At 37.2% G+C, this 13,729-nt stretch overlaps 1 protein-coding gene across 32 annotated transcripts in view; it reads right to left on the minus strand.

Moving 5' to 3' along the window:
• The window catches only part of LOC129792948 (CUGBP Elav-like family member 4), a 538,090-nt gene that overhangs the window by 124,705 nt on the left and 399,656 nt on the right, over positions 1-13,729 (minus strand). For 6 of the 32 annotated variants that reach the window (XM_055832440.1, XM_055832433.1, XM_055832430.1 and 3 more), the window contains exons 1-2: positions 12,255-12,458; positions 9,618-10,265 (exon numbers count right to left, since the gene is read on the minus strand). The exons of 19 other annotated variants lie outside the window; for them this stretch is intronic. In XM_055832440.1, the coding sequence (XP_055688415.1) occupies positions 9,618-9,677 (60 nt within the window). In that variant the 5' untranslated portion in view covers positions 9,678-10,265; positions 12,255-12,458. Of the gene's footprint in view, positions 1-9,617; positions 12,861-13,729 lie in introns of those variants that run through there. 7 more of the 32 variants (XM_055832444.1, XM_055832443.1, XM_055832434.1 and 4 more) reach the window with 5 other exon arrangements.

Raw genomic sequence — 13,729 nt, forward strand, 5'->3', positions numbered from 1 at the left:
GTTTTATTTTGTTACAAAAAATTTGATAAAAAAAGTTTTCTTCTAACGTTAATTTATCAAAGCTTTTTTTTGTTTTCTTTTAATGTAAATCTAGAACTATTTTTATCGATTTAAGTTTTAAAAAATAATTCAGATGACAGAGTAATTCCCTCCAAAAAATATACAAGCTGTAATAACTTCATTCGAAACTATCGATTTTATAAAGTAATTCCCGTAATTTTCCTGAACGTAAATTTCCCCCCAAATGGGAGGGTACAGTGGATTAAAAATAATCTTCAGTGTTGGCACGAAATTGGTGGTTTTGCCTCCACAGCGGGTGTTCCATATATATCGAAGAAGTATACTCCCGGCATTTATCACGATCGCTTTTCAATTAAATTTTTTATTAGACCCACTCTTCATATAGAATTTTTATATATATTGCGCTCTGCACCATGCGATAATCGGCTGAATTATTGTTCCCCATTTGTCTTTCGGCATATAATAATTTCACATAAAAGCACCCCGTGAATTGCCATGTTAGTTCACGTAACTCATATAGAGCGTCTCTCTCCTCCTTTTTTTGTGTGCCCCAAAGCAGAAATTCCTCTCGGTTTTTTTCCCTGCTCCTGCTTTTTCGGAAGGAAATTCCCACCACCAGTATATCCTTCTCTGGTTTTACGAGCCATTCACCAGTGGTGTGTGGGCATCCATCCTCCAATGATCCTCCACCAGAGTGGTCAGAGCGAAGCTTTTTGTGTGCGCAATCTCTTCTGCACTTGAAGCTTTTTGTGGTACTCGTGTCGCATTCAGAGATCCTCCATCTCGTCATGCCTTTTTTTACGAGCCGCAGCCTCAAGCATCTTCCTTGCGACTCAAATACAGCTCCAAAGACTGGAATATTATTCCTAAAGGATTTACTAAGTGCATTGCATTGTATTCCACCAGACTAGGAGACTTCGGAGAAAGACGATGATGGTGGAGCACACACAGGAGGCAGTTCATTAAAGAGAATATTTCTGTCATGGATTTGCATATAGAATTGAATTCATGATGAATTGATTTTCAGAGCTTTTTCTTTTGTAGAATTTTTTTTAGGAGAATAAATTGATTGGGGAAAACCCAAACCCCAGAGGCCCACAAAGAGGAAAATTTTATACTTCCACTGCTGCTGGAAAATTCTTCTTGATTTTTTCAATGATTTTCTTTTTGAGAAAATAATCTGGAAAATAATTTTTTGGGAAGGCCTATTCTTCAAAACTATAGAATCTATTCAAAACTTGGATATATTCTGTTAAAAGAAAGGAATTTAGTATCTTTTCAGTGAAATTCCAAGAAAATTGGTCAAGAAGTTACTTTTCTAGACAGCTTTGAGATTAGACTTTGTAAAATTTCAAAAATTCTCTGGAAAACTCTGGAATAGGTCAATTGTGTCGAATATGGGATAAATAGGGGCCTATTTAAAATTAGCGCGAAGCCCTTTTTAGGCACACTAACCATATCAAGGAAATCATTTTTCAAATTTTGAGCAAAACCGAAAGAATCTTAATCAATAAATAAAATAAAATAGTTCAAAGTTTTAAAGTAAAATTCCACTATGATTCTCATAGTAAATATAGTACATATAGTTTGAACAGATAGTAACCATAAGGACCGTCTAAAAAGATTTTAATTCCACTCGCTAGTCATGGTCAATCCCAACAACCCCTTTTACACAGCTAAACCCTCCGCGTGACTATATTTTCCATGGACAGAGAAGACGAAAGGGTTTGAATTGACGACCCGGGGTAAAAAAAAGTAGTAGAGGGATTCGGATGGACTTTGTGGTGAGGAATTTTGTTGGTGCTCCAACGTATCCATGGTGAATCTTTGGCTTCTCCACCTACCAAGAAAAAAACCTCCTTGTCGATTCTGTTTGCAATTCACTCTTGGACGGGTGTATGTACAAAAGTGGTGGTGGGTGCTTCTTTTGTAGGGACAAAAGGGATTTTTCAATCTGTTGGATATGATGCTTCTGCCAGTGATCAAAATTTATAGTCACTTTTATTCACATTTTGATTTGACTCGAGTGTCTGTTTCGCTTAAATCCCAAGGGGTTTCCCTTTTTTCTGCACTCACACACAGCGTACAATTTGCTGTTGGCATATGGGAAGACAGAGTGGTTTCAAGTGGATGAGAAGAAGAAAGAGGGAAAAAAACTCCTCTGGAAGTGCCTCCCATCCCCCTCGAACCCCATATACTCATCCTCTGGACATATCGATTGAGGGAGCTTTCGGCAGGCGAAGGAGTTCATTGTCCAAAAAACAGTGTCATTCCCTTATCGAATTTTCTACTCCTTCGTCGTGTCCCAACTATTCAAATCGACGTCTTTTTTGTCCCTCGGAATTGTAATTTATTCTTATCACGAGGACATTCTGTATGGCGCGGTGGGGACAGTGAAAGGTCTCCTTTTTACTCAGACTCCACCACATGGATCTTCCCCGCATACTCACCCCAAAGTACTAAGGGAATGGTGTGAGGCAATGGGTACTGATGGGTTTTGCTGGCAATGCGGGAAGCAGTTCCGCATTAAATATTACCGTGAGCCACATATCATGGCGATGATAGGGCCAATATGCTCCGCATTTTGCCCCAATTGAGCTATAAATATCAATACGCTAGCATGGAGCAGTGTGTAATTATAGTTTCCGTGGTTCGGCTCCATTTAGGTAATTAGTTCCCTTTAATAATACAAAGTTCTCGCTCTATACTTCCCAAAATGGTGCGGGGGCGCCCCCCGGCTTTTCTATTTCATCTCATCAGCCTCTTTCACCTTCTTTCCCATTCAATTATATCTTTCGTCCTCATGTTCACCTGGAATGGCATCCCTTTCACCACATAGAAATGAAAGTCATTCCCATTCCACTTACCCCTATAGGCGTGTGTGTAGGACTTGGAAGGAGGAGCTTTAGCAGGAAATTGTTTACGAACTTCGATAAATTGTGAAAGTCTTCAAGGAATTCTAGGGTTATTACTAGTGTTTGTTTCCTAATTTTATTGCTATGTATCGAAGGTATGTATGTGACAACATATATTGTGTGCAATTGACTACAAGTGATGTAGTTATAGGGACATTTTCTTATGAATTTGTTGGAAAATTAAACGTTGAAACATTTATTGAAAATTTTAGTAAAAATCATAAAAATCTTTCAAATTATAAAAAATCAAATAATGAAAATTCAGAAAATCATTGGAAAACTTTGTAAACTGACCGTGACCTCAGCATTAAACAATATCAACTTCCATTTTCATAATATAGGTAGTAAATATTTCAACATAAATGGAATATCGACTAATTATCTAAAAGTAGAAATCCAATTACATAAAAATTACCACAAACTTTGTATGTTTTTAGCTAAAAAACAATTTCACCCCCCCAACCGCTGTGCAATGCATTTAATTGTAAAATTGGGAAAAATAAATTACATTTGCCGTTTAAAATTTAATACAAAATGCATCATTTTGGTGGTACAATTTTCTCTATATAATACAAAACTCATTTTGCAACAAACTCCACAAAATGTTTCTCCGTTGAAATTAATTTGTAAAAGGGCACACCGCTATATATGTGTGGAGTTAGGTATTGCAATTCCATATATCGAGTCCCAATCAGTTTGGTAAAATTATCAAATTACTCTAATTGAAAATGTTGTAGTGTATTCACCTATAATAATTGATTTTCGCCGTTCAACCAAAACCCACCCCCTGCCCTTTTATCCCCATCCACCCTCAGATGACACACATTGCTGGGGAAAAACACCAAAATGGTCAGACTAATGTGGTCATTTGCTCTCCTACTCTTTCGCGGGGGGCATGAATTTGCGTAAATGTATATTTCGTTTTATAATTTTATGATTTTAGCGAGTGTTTTGCCCAATTTTAATGCATTAATTTGATTTTGATTTCAATCACATTCACCCATGTCTCATTTATTTTGATAAAATTTTAATAATTCACCCCCCAGGCTGGGGAGAAGCATTCAGCACATACTCCGATGATGGAAAGGGTTGCTGGGTGGAGGCAGAGGGTGGTTTTGTGTACGTCTCCCCTCGTCACGAAACATAATCGCGAGAGATTGTCTATTGTGCGCTCTAAGGGTTCACAATAAATGGGGGTAGTGGATGAAAGGTGTATTGAGTACACATCATCCCTAGCGCCACACTATTTACGTTTACTCATCTCACACCTCACCCAAAAGAGGAGAAAGGCACACGGGGGAGGAATGTTTAGTTGAGAACGGCGGAACTCTACAATAGATATTCACTTACACAAATTGAATTTCATTGTTGACCTGTCTGTTTATTATGTACATAGAGACAAACCCCACTTTTTCCCTCGAATCCGTGCCTTTGGAAAACAACTCTGTGGATGGTTAAGGCGGGGTGGTGGCATTGAGTGTTGCATGCTTCAGAAAGTGCGCTTTGGAATTTATATAGAATACGGAAAAGTTCCATGTTAGGGGGCAACTGAAGAGTCCAAATTGATTTTCATTTATCTTTTGAGGAGAAACTCTCGCAAACCCAATGTGGGACTCGAGGTCTTCCCCAGTACGAGGTTTTATTAAAAGTTATTGGGGGAAAATCCAAATTATCGAGCTTTTCACAGTTAGGTACACACACATACTGTTTGGAAGGTTTGAAAGTTAAGCGAGCTTTTTACTACCTACCTTAAAAAATTTTCAGAAAAACTTCTGGAAAAGTAAACTATAAGCAGGTAAATAAAGTAAGAATTTTCCATAAATCCCAAATGCAAAAAGAGGCAAGAAAATAAGAAATATCCTTCGCAGTTAGGATTGGGGATTAAAGAAAAACAGGGAGTAGTGCAAAATACATATTAAGGGTTCTAATGCGCCATCTGTTGGGAATGCTTTGTCATGGCGGGCTATTTACCTTCTTGCGCTCACTAAAATCAGCATTCACCAACGACTTGAGCGTACGGAGAAAAAGGAAAAAGTCCCCAGAGTAGATTTCTTGCTTTGCAAAGACAGAAACATTCATTCATCTTGGTCGTTACGTTCCATTGATTCCCGAACTTTAAGCCATTCGAAAGTGGGAGAAAATCCCTCGAAATGCGACATAAATTTTCATTATTTTGCTGTGAGAAGAAAACTCCACACATACAAGATATGAAAAAAAGAAGAAGAAAAAAAACGGAATATAAGAATTGAGGACAAGTCCGCCCTTTTTCGCTTTATATGGTGAAATCCACCATTGAAAATCGATATATAGTTGGAAGTATTCGAAGGCATGGGGAGTTAGTGATTTCCGACGAGACAGATATTATTGGACTCAACGGAGGAATTTTCGTCAGAGCGGTGTCCAATAAAAAATTCACGATACATTAATTTCCAATGATTTCTCATGGAGAACAGTTTTTTTTGGTTGGTAGGTATACGTCTACAGGGTGAGATGGTAAGAGAGGCCTCCGGCTTAATTGCTTTCCACTCGTTGTGCCATTAAATAACACGCACCCCGGGTGACATAAAAATTCTTTCGGCGAGACGGAAGGACATCGCATGGGAATTATTCAAGAATGAGAAAAAGAAAAGAAAAAGCATCTCACAAGTTGAGGGTGTTTTGTGACATTTAATAAGACAAGTGGAAATGGAGAATTTTCCACCCACCCACTTTTTTGTTGGGGGTGGTGGTATGAAGAGGAGGAAAAATTAATTTATAAATGGCTTCCTGTTGCTCCTCATTTTCCCTCTGTACAAAGAACATTTCCATTGGCACCAACACGGCACTAACTTTTGCCGCATGTATTAAGCGTTTGTCAGTCTTCCGTAATATAGTCTATGTCAATTCCCTCCGTAGAGTCTTTTGCGGAATGAGCGCGCAATTACTGAATCATTCGATTTTGCCTCCTTTTCAATCGCATATTCCCGAATCCGTTGACAGCTTGCACATCCCTCCTGAGGATCGAACTCACTTCAACGAACTCACACTTAAATGCACCACCACCCGTCGTCACTTTTCCCCAAAAGGGGTGGCGGCTGTGGTGAAGGGCTAGAAACGGGGGGAAATTTAATAATTTATGAAAGTGTGTTCTGTGGTTAACCTCTTTAAACTCCCTCTGCCATTGCCCTTCTCGTGCATTCATATGCATATAATGCCTTCCTCCCAAAACATAAATACACAAACCTTAACGTAAACTCCATTGGATAAACACGAAATTCTTGTGTGTCACACAGCACACAAACTGTTTGTACATACCCAGCAAAAGGGGGATATGCAGGGAGGGGGGCTGAAAATGAAATTGTTGGATGTGTGATATGAGATAAAACAGACATTAGTAGTCGAAAATCTCGTGCACAAACTCCCCATGCCCAATTCTAACGAATTTACTCAAGTAATTTCCCATAAGACTTTCCCGCCTCTGTGCCCAAAGTGCTCGTGAAAGTAAAATCTGAATTGCTAAATTTTAAACACTCCATGTGCGGCGCGCGGCAAGAGGACCAAGAGGGAGAAAATGGACTCACTTGAAGAGTGTTCAAGACTGATAAATTCCATGGTGGATTTAAAGTCATGTTGACGCGGCAAATTCTATTGCAAAAGGCGGAGCAACATACTTCTCTCACTCTTGAAGGATTTGCGTTGTTTTCTTTTCTTTGATACAAAACATGAAAAAAAAATCTTGGAAGGTTGAACTTGGTAAAAGAACAAGGATTCCCAATTTTTTTTACTTTATATGTGAGCCTCATAATAATTAAAGTTATATTTTTTGAATGAATTTTTATATAGCTAAAAAGCATTTTCTTTTATTTTATGATTTTTTTCTAATTAAATTTCTATTTTTTTAAATAAAAAAAAAAGAAATTTATGCTTCAGATTAAAGGCAAATGTGTCAATGTGACGTCATTCATTCTATTTTCCGGTAAATCTTTATAATTTTCTTCTAGCTCATCATAATAGAAAATGGAAATTTTTTTTGAGCTCTATCTAATCTATTACCTATGCGAATGAGAAGTTTTTCCATACAAAAACGAGCAAACTACAAAACGGGTGAACTTCTTTGAGAAGAATGAATAGTCTCCTTTAAAAGAAATCATTTCATTTAATTTACAAACATTTTTAAAATGAACTAAATGATGCTAAACTAACATTCACTAACTTTCGTCAATCCTAACTTGATAACAAAATTATTACTTTCTCAGCAAAAACATTTAAATAATTAATCTTAACGATGAAAGATGAAATTCTTTTTATTTTCAACGCAAAAGAAAACCTGGTCGTAGGCTTTCTCCAAAGAAGTGTGAAAAATATTTTAATTAGCTCCTTTTGAATATCCGGTACGTGTCTGTTGGCGTGATTAAAGGGACGGAAGAAATTTCATGCGGGGTAAACCATTTTATCGTTTCTATGAGGGTGAAAAATTGTCAAGTTGTCGTAATGACTTTCTTCTCCTTTGAGCTGTCGAATTTGCGAAAATCTCTTTTTTTTCTCTTTTTTGCCATCTTCGCCAGAGAACAGCAATTTTCCTCCCAATACAAGAATCCCTAATCTCGACATCTTGTAGGCTCCCTTCTTGACTCGTTTTTTTCTGCCTTCTCTCTTTTGCCTATTTATTCACACGCTATTCAACTTTAGAATTTTTCCTATTTTTGGTCTTTCTAGTCCGGAGGATGGGTACGATATGCCATTGAGAGTTTCGAGAAAACTCGTGCAAAAGGACGTGAAATGGGAAAAATTTACGGGGACAGAAATGCGAAATGTTTGTGAAAATTCCTCGTCGAAGGGATTTTTTTCAAGGGAAAATGCTGAAAATAAAATTCTCTGAAAATAATTGTAAGAGTGTTAATAAAATGCGTTCGCAGAGAAATATCTTCTCTTGCTTTTCGTGTCGATCGACCATCTTTTTACGTGTTGTTGTGGGCGGAAAAAGGAAGGCACAGCACACACATTTACTTACGATATCCCTCCACCATCGTCAATTCCCATCCATTATGTGCTTTCGAAAGCTCTCTGTCCAGAGACTTTTTCATTATATCTCCCCCGATATATACTCCTCACATGGTATTCCCATGAATATTGAATGGGTCGGCCGAGAGGGTGCCCCTCGAGGGATCTCCTCATCTTCTCTTTCTCTTGAGGGGGTTCGATTTTACCTTTTTTTCCGCCTTCACATTGATCGCTCAAGTTATCATTTAATTGAGTATCTTTTCACATTGAATTAATCATACGAGTCTTTGGGCTTTAATTCAATTGAACACCCACATCCTCTATGATGCCCAGATGTATTGGGCAGTTTCTTCATCCCCCCCTCTATACGCATTTGTCGGTCAATGAGAGTAGATTGGAGGATTCACTAGGGAAACATAGTTCATTCCCAACTTCTCAAGCACTTTCCTCTTCAACGAACAACTTATATTATACGCGAAATAGTCTTTAGGCTTAGGTGGGGGATGATATATTTCTCTTCTTTGTTGTCGTGCTTGAAATAATAAAATATTACTTAATTGTTATATATAATATTTACAGGATAGTTATTTTCTTTTTATTTTTATCGATTTTCTGGCTTTTAGCCTAATACGATTTGTCTTGAAATAATTCAAGTTTATTGCTATATATTTACATTTGTTCTTATGGATTAAAATCTTGGATGATATGAGACAAATCGACACGCCCGAAGATTGTGAACCATACTCCTGTGTTAAAAGATAGGAATATGCAGAAATTTCTTTAGGAGTAATTTTCTCCTTCCGGGGGCGTCAAAAGGGGGATGCGGGTTTAAAAGAAAAGAATCCTTTCCCAAAGCTTTCGGCGTTTCACCACGCCTTCCTCAGTGGTAAGATTGTCAGTTATTTGAACGTTTCGGTATAAACTTAATTTTGAGTTTCCTTATAAACTCAAAATTATCATTTTCTGCATCTCCGTAAAGTTCTTGAGATGAAAAAATTCTAACAAAATTCAAATCTTTTAATCAAATTCATTTAAAAAAAATCTATGTAATTGCTTTTATATAAAAGCCCTTTTAATTGCCTTTCAACTATTCATGTTAAATATTAAATCTATTTTTTTTAAAGATTAATAGACAAAGAACTATCGAATAACTATTTTCACAACCCCAAAACTATTCCTTATATGTACAAGAGCTTTTAATTAAAAGCTCTCTGATTAATACATATTTGTAACTTTTCGTAACACAGAGAATTCCAAAAAACATAGAAATTCTTTTTAAAGCAAAATTTCTCACAAATTACTTCAATGCGAAAGATACTCTTGAGCAAATTCTATGCGGAATTCAATAGTGCTGGGTTTCCGTGCACTCTGTAAATCACTCGAAAAGGCCCACACTATTAAATTTCGTGTGCACGGACATGCACTCAATACCTCTTTCCCAGGTATACTTGTTGCAATGTGGCAATTTTGGGTGTTGAAATTGACATTGTGAAATACATTTTGAAGGTGAAACACGGCACATTACAGCCCTCACTTGAGGCTCACAGTGCTTCACTAATGGATTTTGAGGGGGGTGGAGAGTGATGTGTGCCAGGCATTTCCCCCTAAAAGGGATCGGGTGGATTTCAAATTAAGCACGACAGGGGGGTGGTTTTTGGTTGGGCAAAATACAGTGTAATCAAGGGAAGAAATTAAACTTACAATGACCTGATGAGGAAAGTCAACTTTCCCTTGGCGCACAATCTCTATCATATGAACCATATGGAATAAGTTCACAGGACCACAAAATATTTTCTTTTTGCTTTTTTTATCTCGAGAAAACCACACACTTTTCTTATTAAAATTGATTAAGCTTAAAATTTATTAATTACTAATACGTCTATATTTCTACGGAATGAAGATATATTGTTAGTTTGTTTTTTAAAGTTAAAATTCAGCAGAGGATTCTTAAATTACTAATAGTTGTTTTTTTGGCAAAAATTTGTCACTTACACAACTTTTTCTTTATTCTTCAAAAATGTCTGAAATTGTTCACAAGCATAAACACGAAATCTTCACCACTAAACTACATTAAGCTTAAAAGCTCTGCGTGACAAATTTCCCTTATCGGACTTCAAATCACAAGCACTTTGACTAAATTCTTGAGGTGTTCTTTTCACACGCTTTTTGCGACTTCTTCCGCACTAATTGGTGTGTTTTTTGTGAGATATATTATAGAGGCGGGGGGAGCCCTTCAAATTTTGCCACTGAAGTTCACTTCTGACCTTTAAGTGGCCACTAAATAAGTCTCTCTCTTTATGGACTTTCTCTGAAGTTCTCTTTTTACAACACACACGATACAATTATCACCTACATGGAAAAGTCTTTATTAGAAAATGAATTCCATATTGAAATTCATAGTTTGACTCCTCGTACAATCTGCCACCCTCATAAGAAAGCTCGAAGAAAGCTCGCCATTTCCTCCCCAAAAAAGAAATAAAAACGAGCAAAAAGAATCCGGGGGGTGATAACACGACCAAATGTTGGATAGAAACGAAACGAAAAATTCCACAAAACTTCGAAATTGCGTGGAGAGTGTGGTTCAATGAACGACTGATCCCTGAGAAGACATCGCGACGAAAAGGGACACATTGAATCCGACACATACGATTGTTCATCGCGATTTCTTTCCCATGGCATGTCCCATCTCCGGAGTCTGCGAAGGCTATACACGAAATTGCGATGTGCGACTTCTCATCCACCCACCCACCCGCACCATAAACTTGCCATCCTCCTAATGATCTCTGTCGTTTGGATGTTTGTTGGAAATTCTCCGAAGGGATAAATACGTGGCAATCACCCAAAATTTTCAAGGGGAGCTTTAAGCTCTAAAACTCACAACTTTCCCATTTTCAATTCCTTCAAAATTCACCCAAAATGTCGCACGCTCTGCTCTACCCACCCAAGAGACTTTAATACGTGCAGAAGATGGAAAAGCTGTGCGAGTAGAGAAAAAAATCCCTGACAAAAACACTTTAATGCGACATCCCAACCTTCGAGCAAAGAAAAAAATCACGGATTTTTAGCTACCCCGAGAAAGCTCGTAAAAAAGCACAGAAAAAACGTTAAAGTCACCATGATGGCGATCCAACAAGCCCATACAAACTCATTGTCCATTTTTCACAGCCACGCACAGAAATTTCAACCCCCTTAGACTGCGTTTTTGGGACGGATGCAACAATTGGTCACTGAAACACGAACATCTGAGAGTGGCAGATGGAACAGAAGATGCTGAGTGGGTGGTTTTTTTAGTTTATAGCTGGTGAGGTGTTCCACTGCGAATCTTAAGCAACTTCAATGCACTTTTTTGCGGCTACACCGATATTGATTTCTTTTACAAAGTATTTTTTTTACTAATATTTTAAAGGTTCTAAAAGCTTTTTGAAAATTGAAAATTTGCTATTGGAAGCAATTAAGTTAATTTGGAAAATGAAAGGATTAGTTTAAACGCCAGAAACTAGGGTAGTTTTATGTATTTCTTTAATTTAAAGTTGTTCTTGGATGTCTTTGAGTGAAAAATATTAAAAATTTAAGAACAAAGAATAAGAAAGCTTTTTTTTTTTTAAATATTCTATTGTAATGAAAAAATATTTTATCTACTACCTCATTATTTTTTTCAAAACTATTCTATCTTTTGTTTCTAGTATTAAAATCAAATTCAATAGATTTTAAAGTAAAAATTATATCAGAAAATAATAAAAGTAGAAAATATATTTTTTCATGGTTTTAGGTTTTATATAAATTGAAATAATATTTTTTATTCGTTATGTTGAAAAGGTTTTCAAAATAATTTTCAGATTTAAAAAAACATATGAATGAGTTTTTACAGCCTTGAAATAAATTTTCAATGAAAACTATCATCACTGTTAGTTTTAAACAAATTTTAACTTTTTGTTTTATATAAAAGAATTCAATTAATTCTCTTGATTTTTTTCTAAAGAGTGTTTTTTTTTCAAAACTTTTCCAACAATTTTTTATTCATTAGTAGTTAATTTGATAAATAAATAATTTAATAAATTATAATTTAGTTTTCCCCTCGTAGATTTCAACTAGCGCGAATCATTTAAATCTCTCACAAAGACCTTTAATAACGAATAGATTCTCTACTAAAACCATGTTTTCGCAATCGATTTTCTCCCTCTCATTGTATCTTAATCCACGCACAAACTCGCAAAGAAGTTGCTACACTTTGAGATTCTCAGCAACACCACACCATCAACCACTTTTCCATCTTATTTTTTGAGCAAGTAAAGCCAAAGAGAAAAATTCTTTGGAAAATCATCCCCAAAAATATCGTACTTTTATACTGAATTTTCGCGTATTGTCCGCGTTAAATTCTTGCGCGATGGTGCGTCTCCCTGTGGACGAGATAATGTGTTGGATAACTTGCTACTTTTTTATTTTTGGGTGTATCTGTTGCAAGAGATTTTTTTGTAGATTTTGAAAATATAACAAACAACAAACAGTGTGTCGACTTAACTACACAAAACTCAATCGTAGACTGATGTGGTGCCTGAATAGAGAAAAACTTGTTGGGAAATTTTCAATTCCACCTTCCAAGCTACGCAGAATGTCCAAGAAGTGGCATGGAGGGTGTGTGTGCGCGTGTGTGTGTGATTGATGTGTGTACTGTGTGCGGGGGTGGGGGCATGTGAAGGGTGACTTTGGCACAGAGAAAGTGATTCGATTGTACGCACGACTCGACTACCCCTACGCACATTGCCCCTTCGATGCGTGCGGTGTGTGCGTGGCACAGGGGGGTGCGCTACTCTTGCGCAACCCCTAACGCATGTACCCCTTGCCCCCCTCACAACCCCCTGCCCTTTACAGCAATCCATCAGCACTTGTGGCACTGTTGATTTCCATTGAGGCCGCGAGATGCGTCACTCGTGCGCCACGCAAGGCACTTTTCTTTTACCACCACTACCACCCCATTCAACTGCTATATATATTACACTGTCAGTCTGTTTTTCTCAAGGGGTCCTTGTGGTGCATTAAACTATTTTTTTCTAAAGATTTTTTTGCAATAAAAAAACGCAAAAAAGTCACCCCGAACGACGACCCCAAGAAGTGGAGCAAAGAACATCAATTCCTCGCTCTGTGCAAGAATTGCCTCATGAGGAGGGTGAGTCATCCAGGGCATACATATACACAAACCCACACACACACACAGACAATCTGCAGGGGTGATTGTGAAAATATCTGGTGGGGACTATTGTGGATACTTGGGGGCGTATCCACACGGGGAGTATGCGTATTGGCATCTATTTACATGAGGGTGAAAGTCTCTGTCGCACATTATCTCTCTCCTTTGCGCCATTTCTTATATACTCTCACTTTACATCATACACATAACACACACATACATACGTTACAATCCACCCCATTCCACCACCCCTCGCTATGTAGTCGTGGAAAATTGCCACGAATGGCGCTGTGATTCGCGTGGTATATTCTTCGAGATATTTTCTCGTCATTGACTCAAATCGTGGTTATTAATAAAATCATTGTTTAAGTCTTTCGGTGCTGCATTTTGAGAATGACGAAGGTATATAACAAGGAAACAGCAGCACAAGTGCGAGAAGATAAACATAAAAGTCAAAAGGAGGGGGAAGAGAGAATCATCAACATGCTGGAGAAAATCCAGATGTAACAAATACAATATGTCGGAATGTTATGTAATCAGACGATGGAGAGAATGTATATTTAAAATAGAATAGCGTGATATGTCGATAAAACAGTTTTATAGATCGGATGATGAAATCAATATAACG

This window comes from Lutzomyia longipalpis, chromosome 3, assembly GCF_024334085.1.
Source record: "Lutzomyia longipalpis isolate SR_M1_2022 chromosome 3, ASM2433408v1".
NCBI lineage: Eukaryota > Metazoa > Arthropoda > Insecta > Diptera > Psychodidae > Lutzomyia > Lutzomyia longipalpis.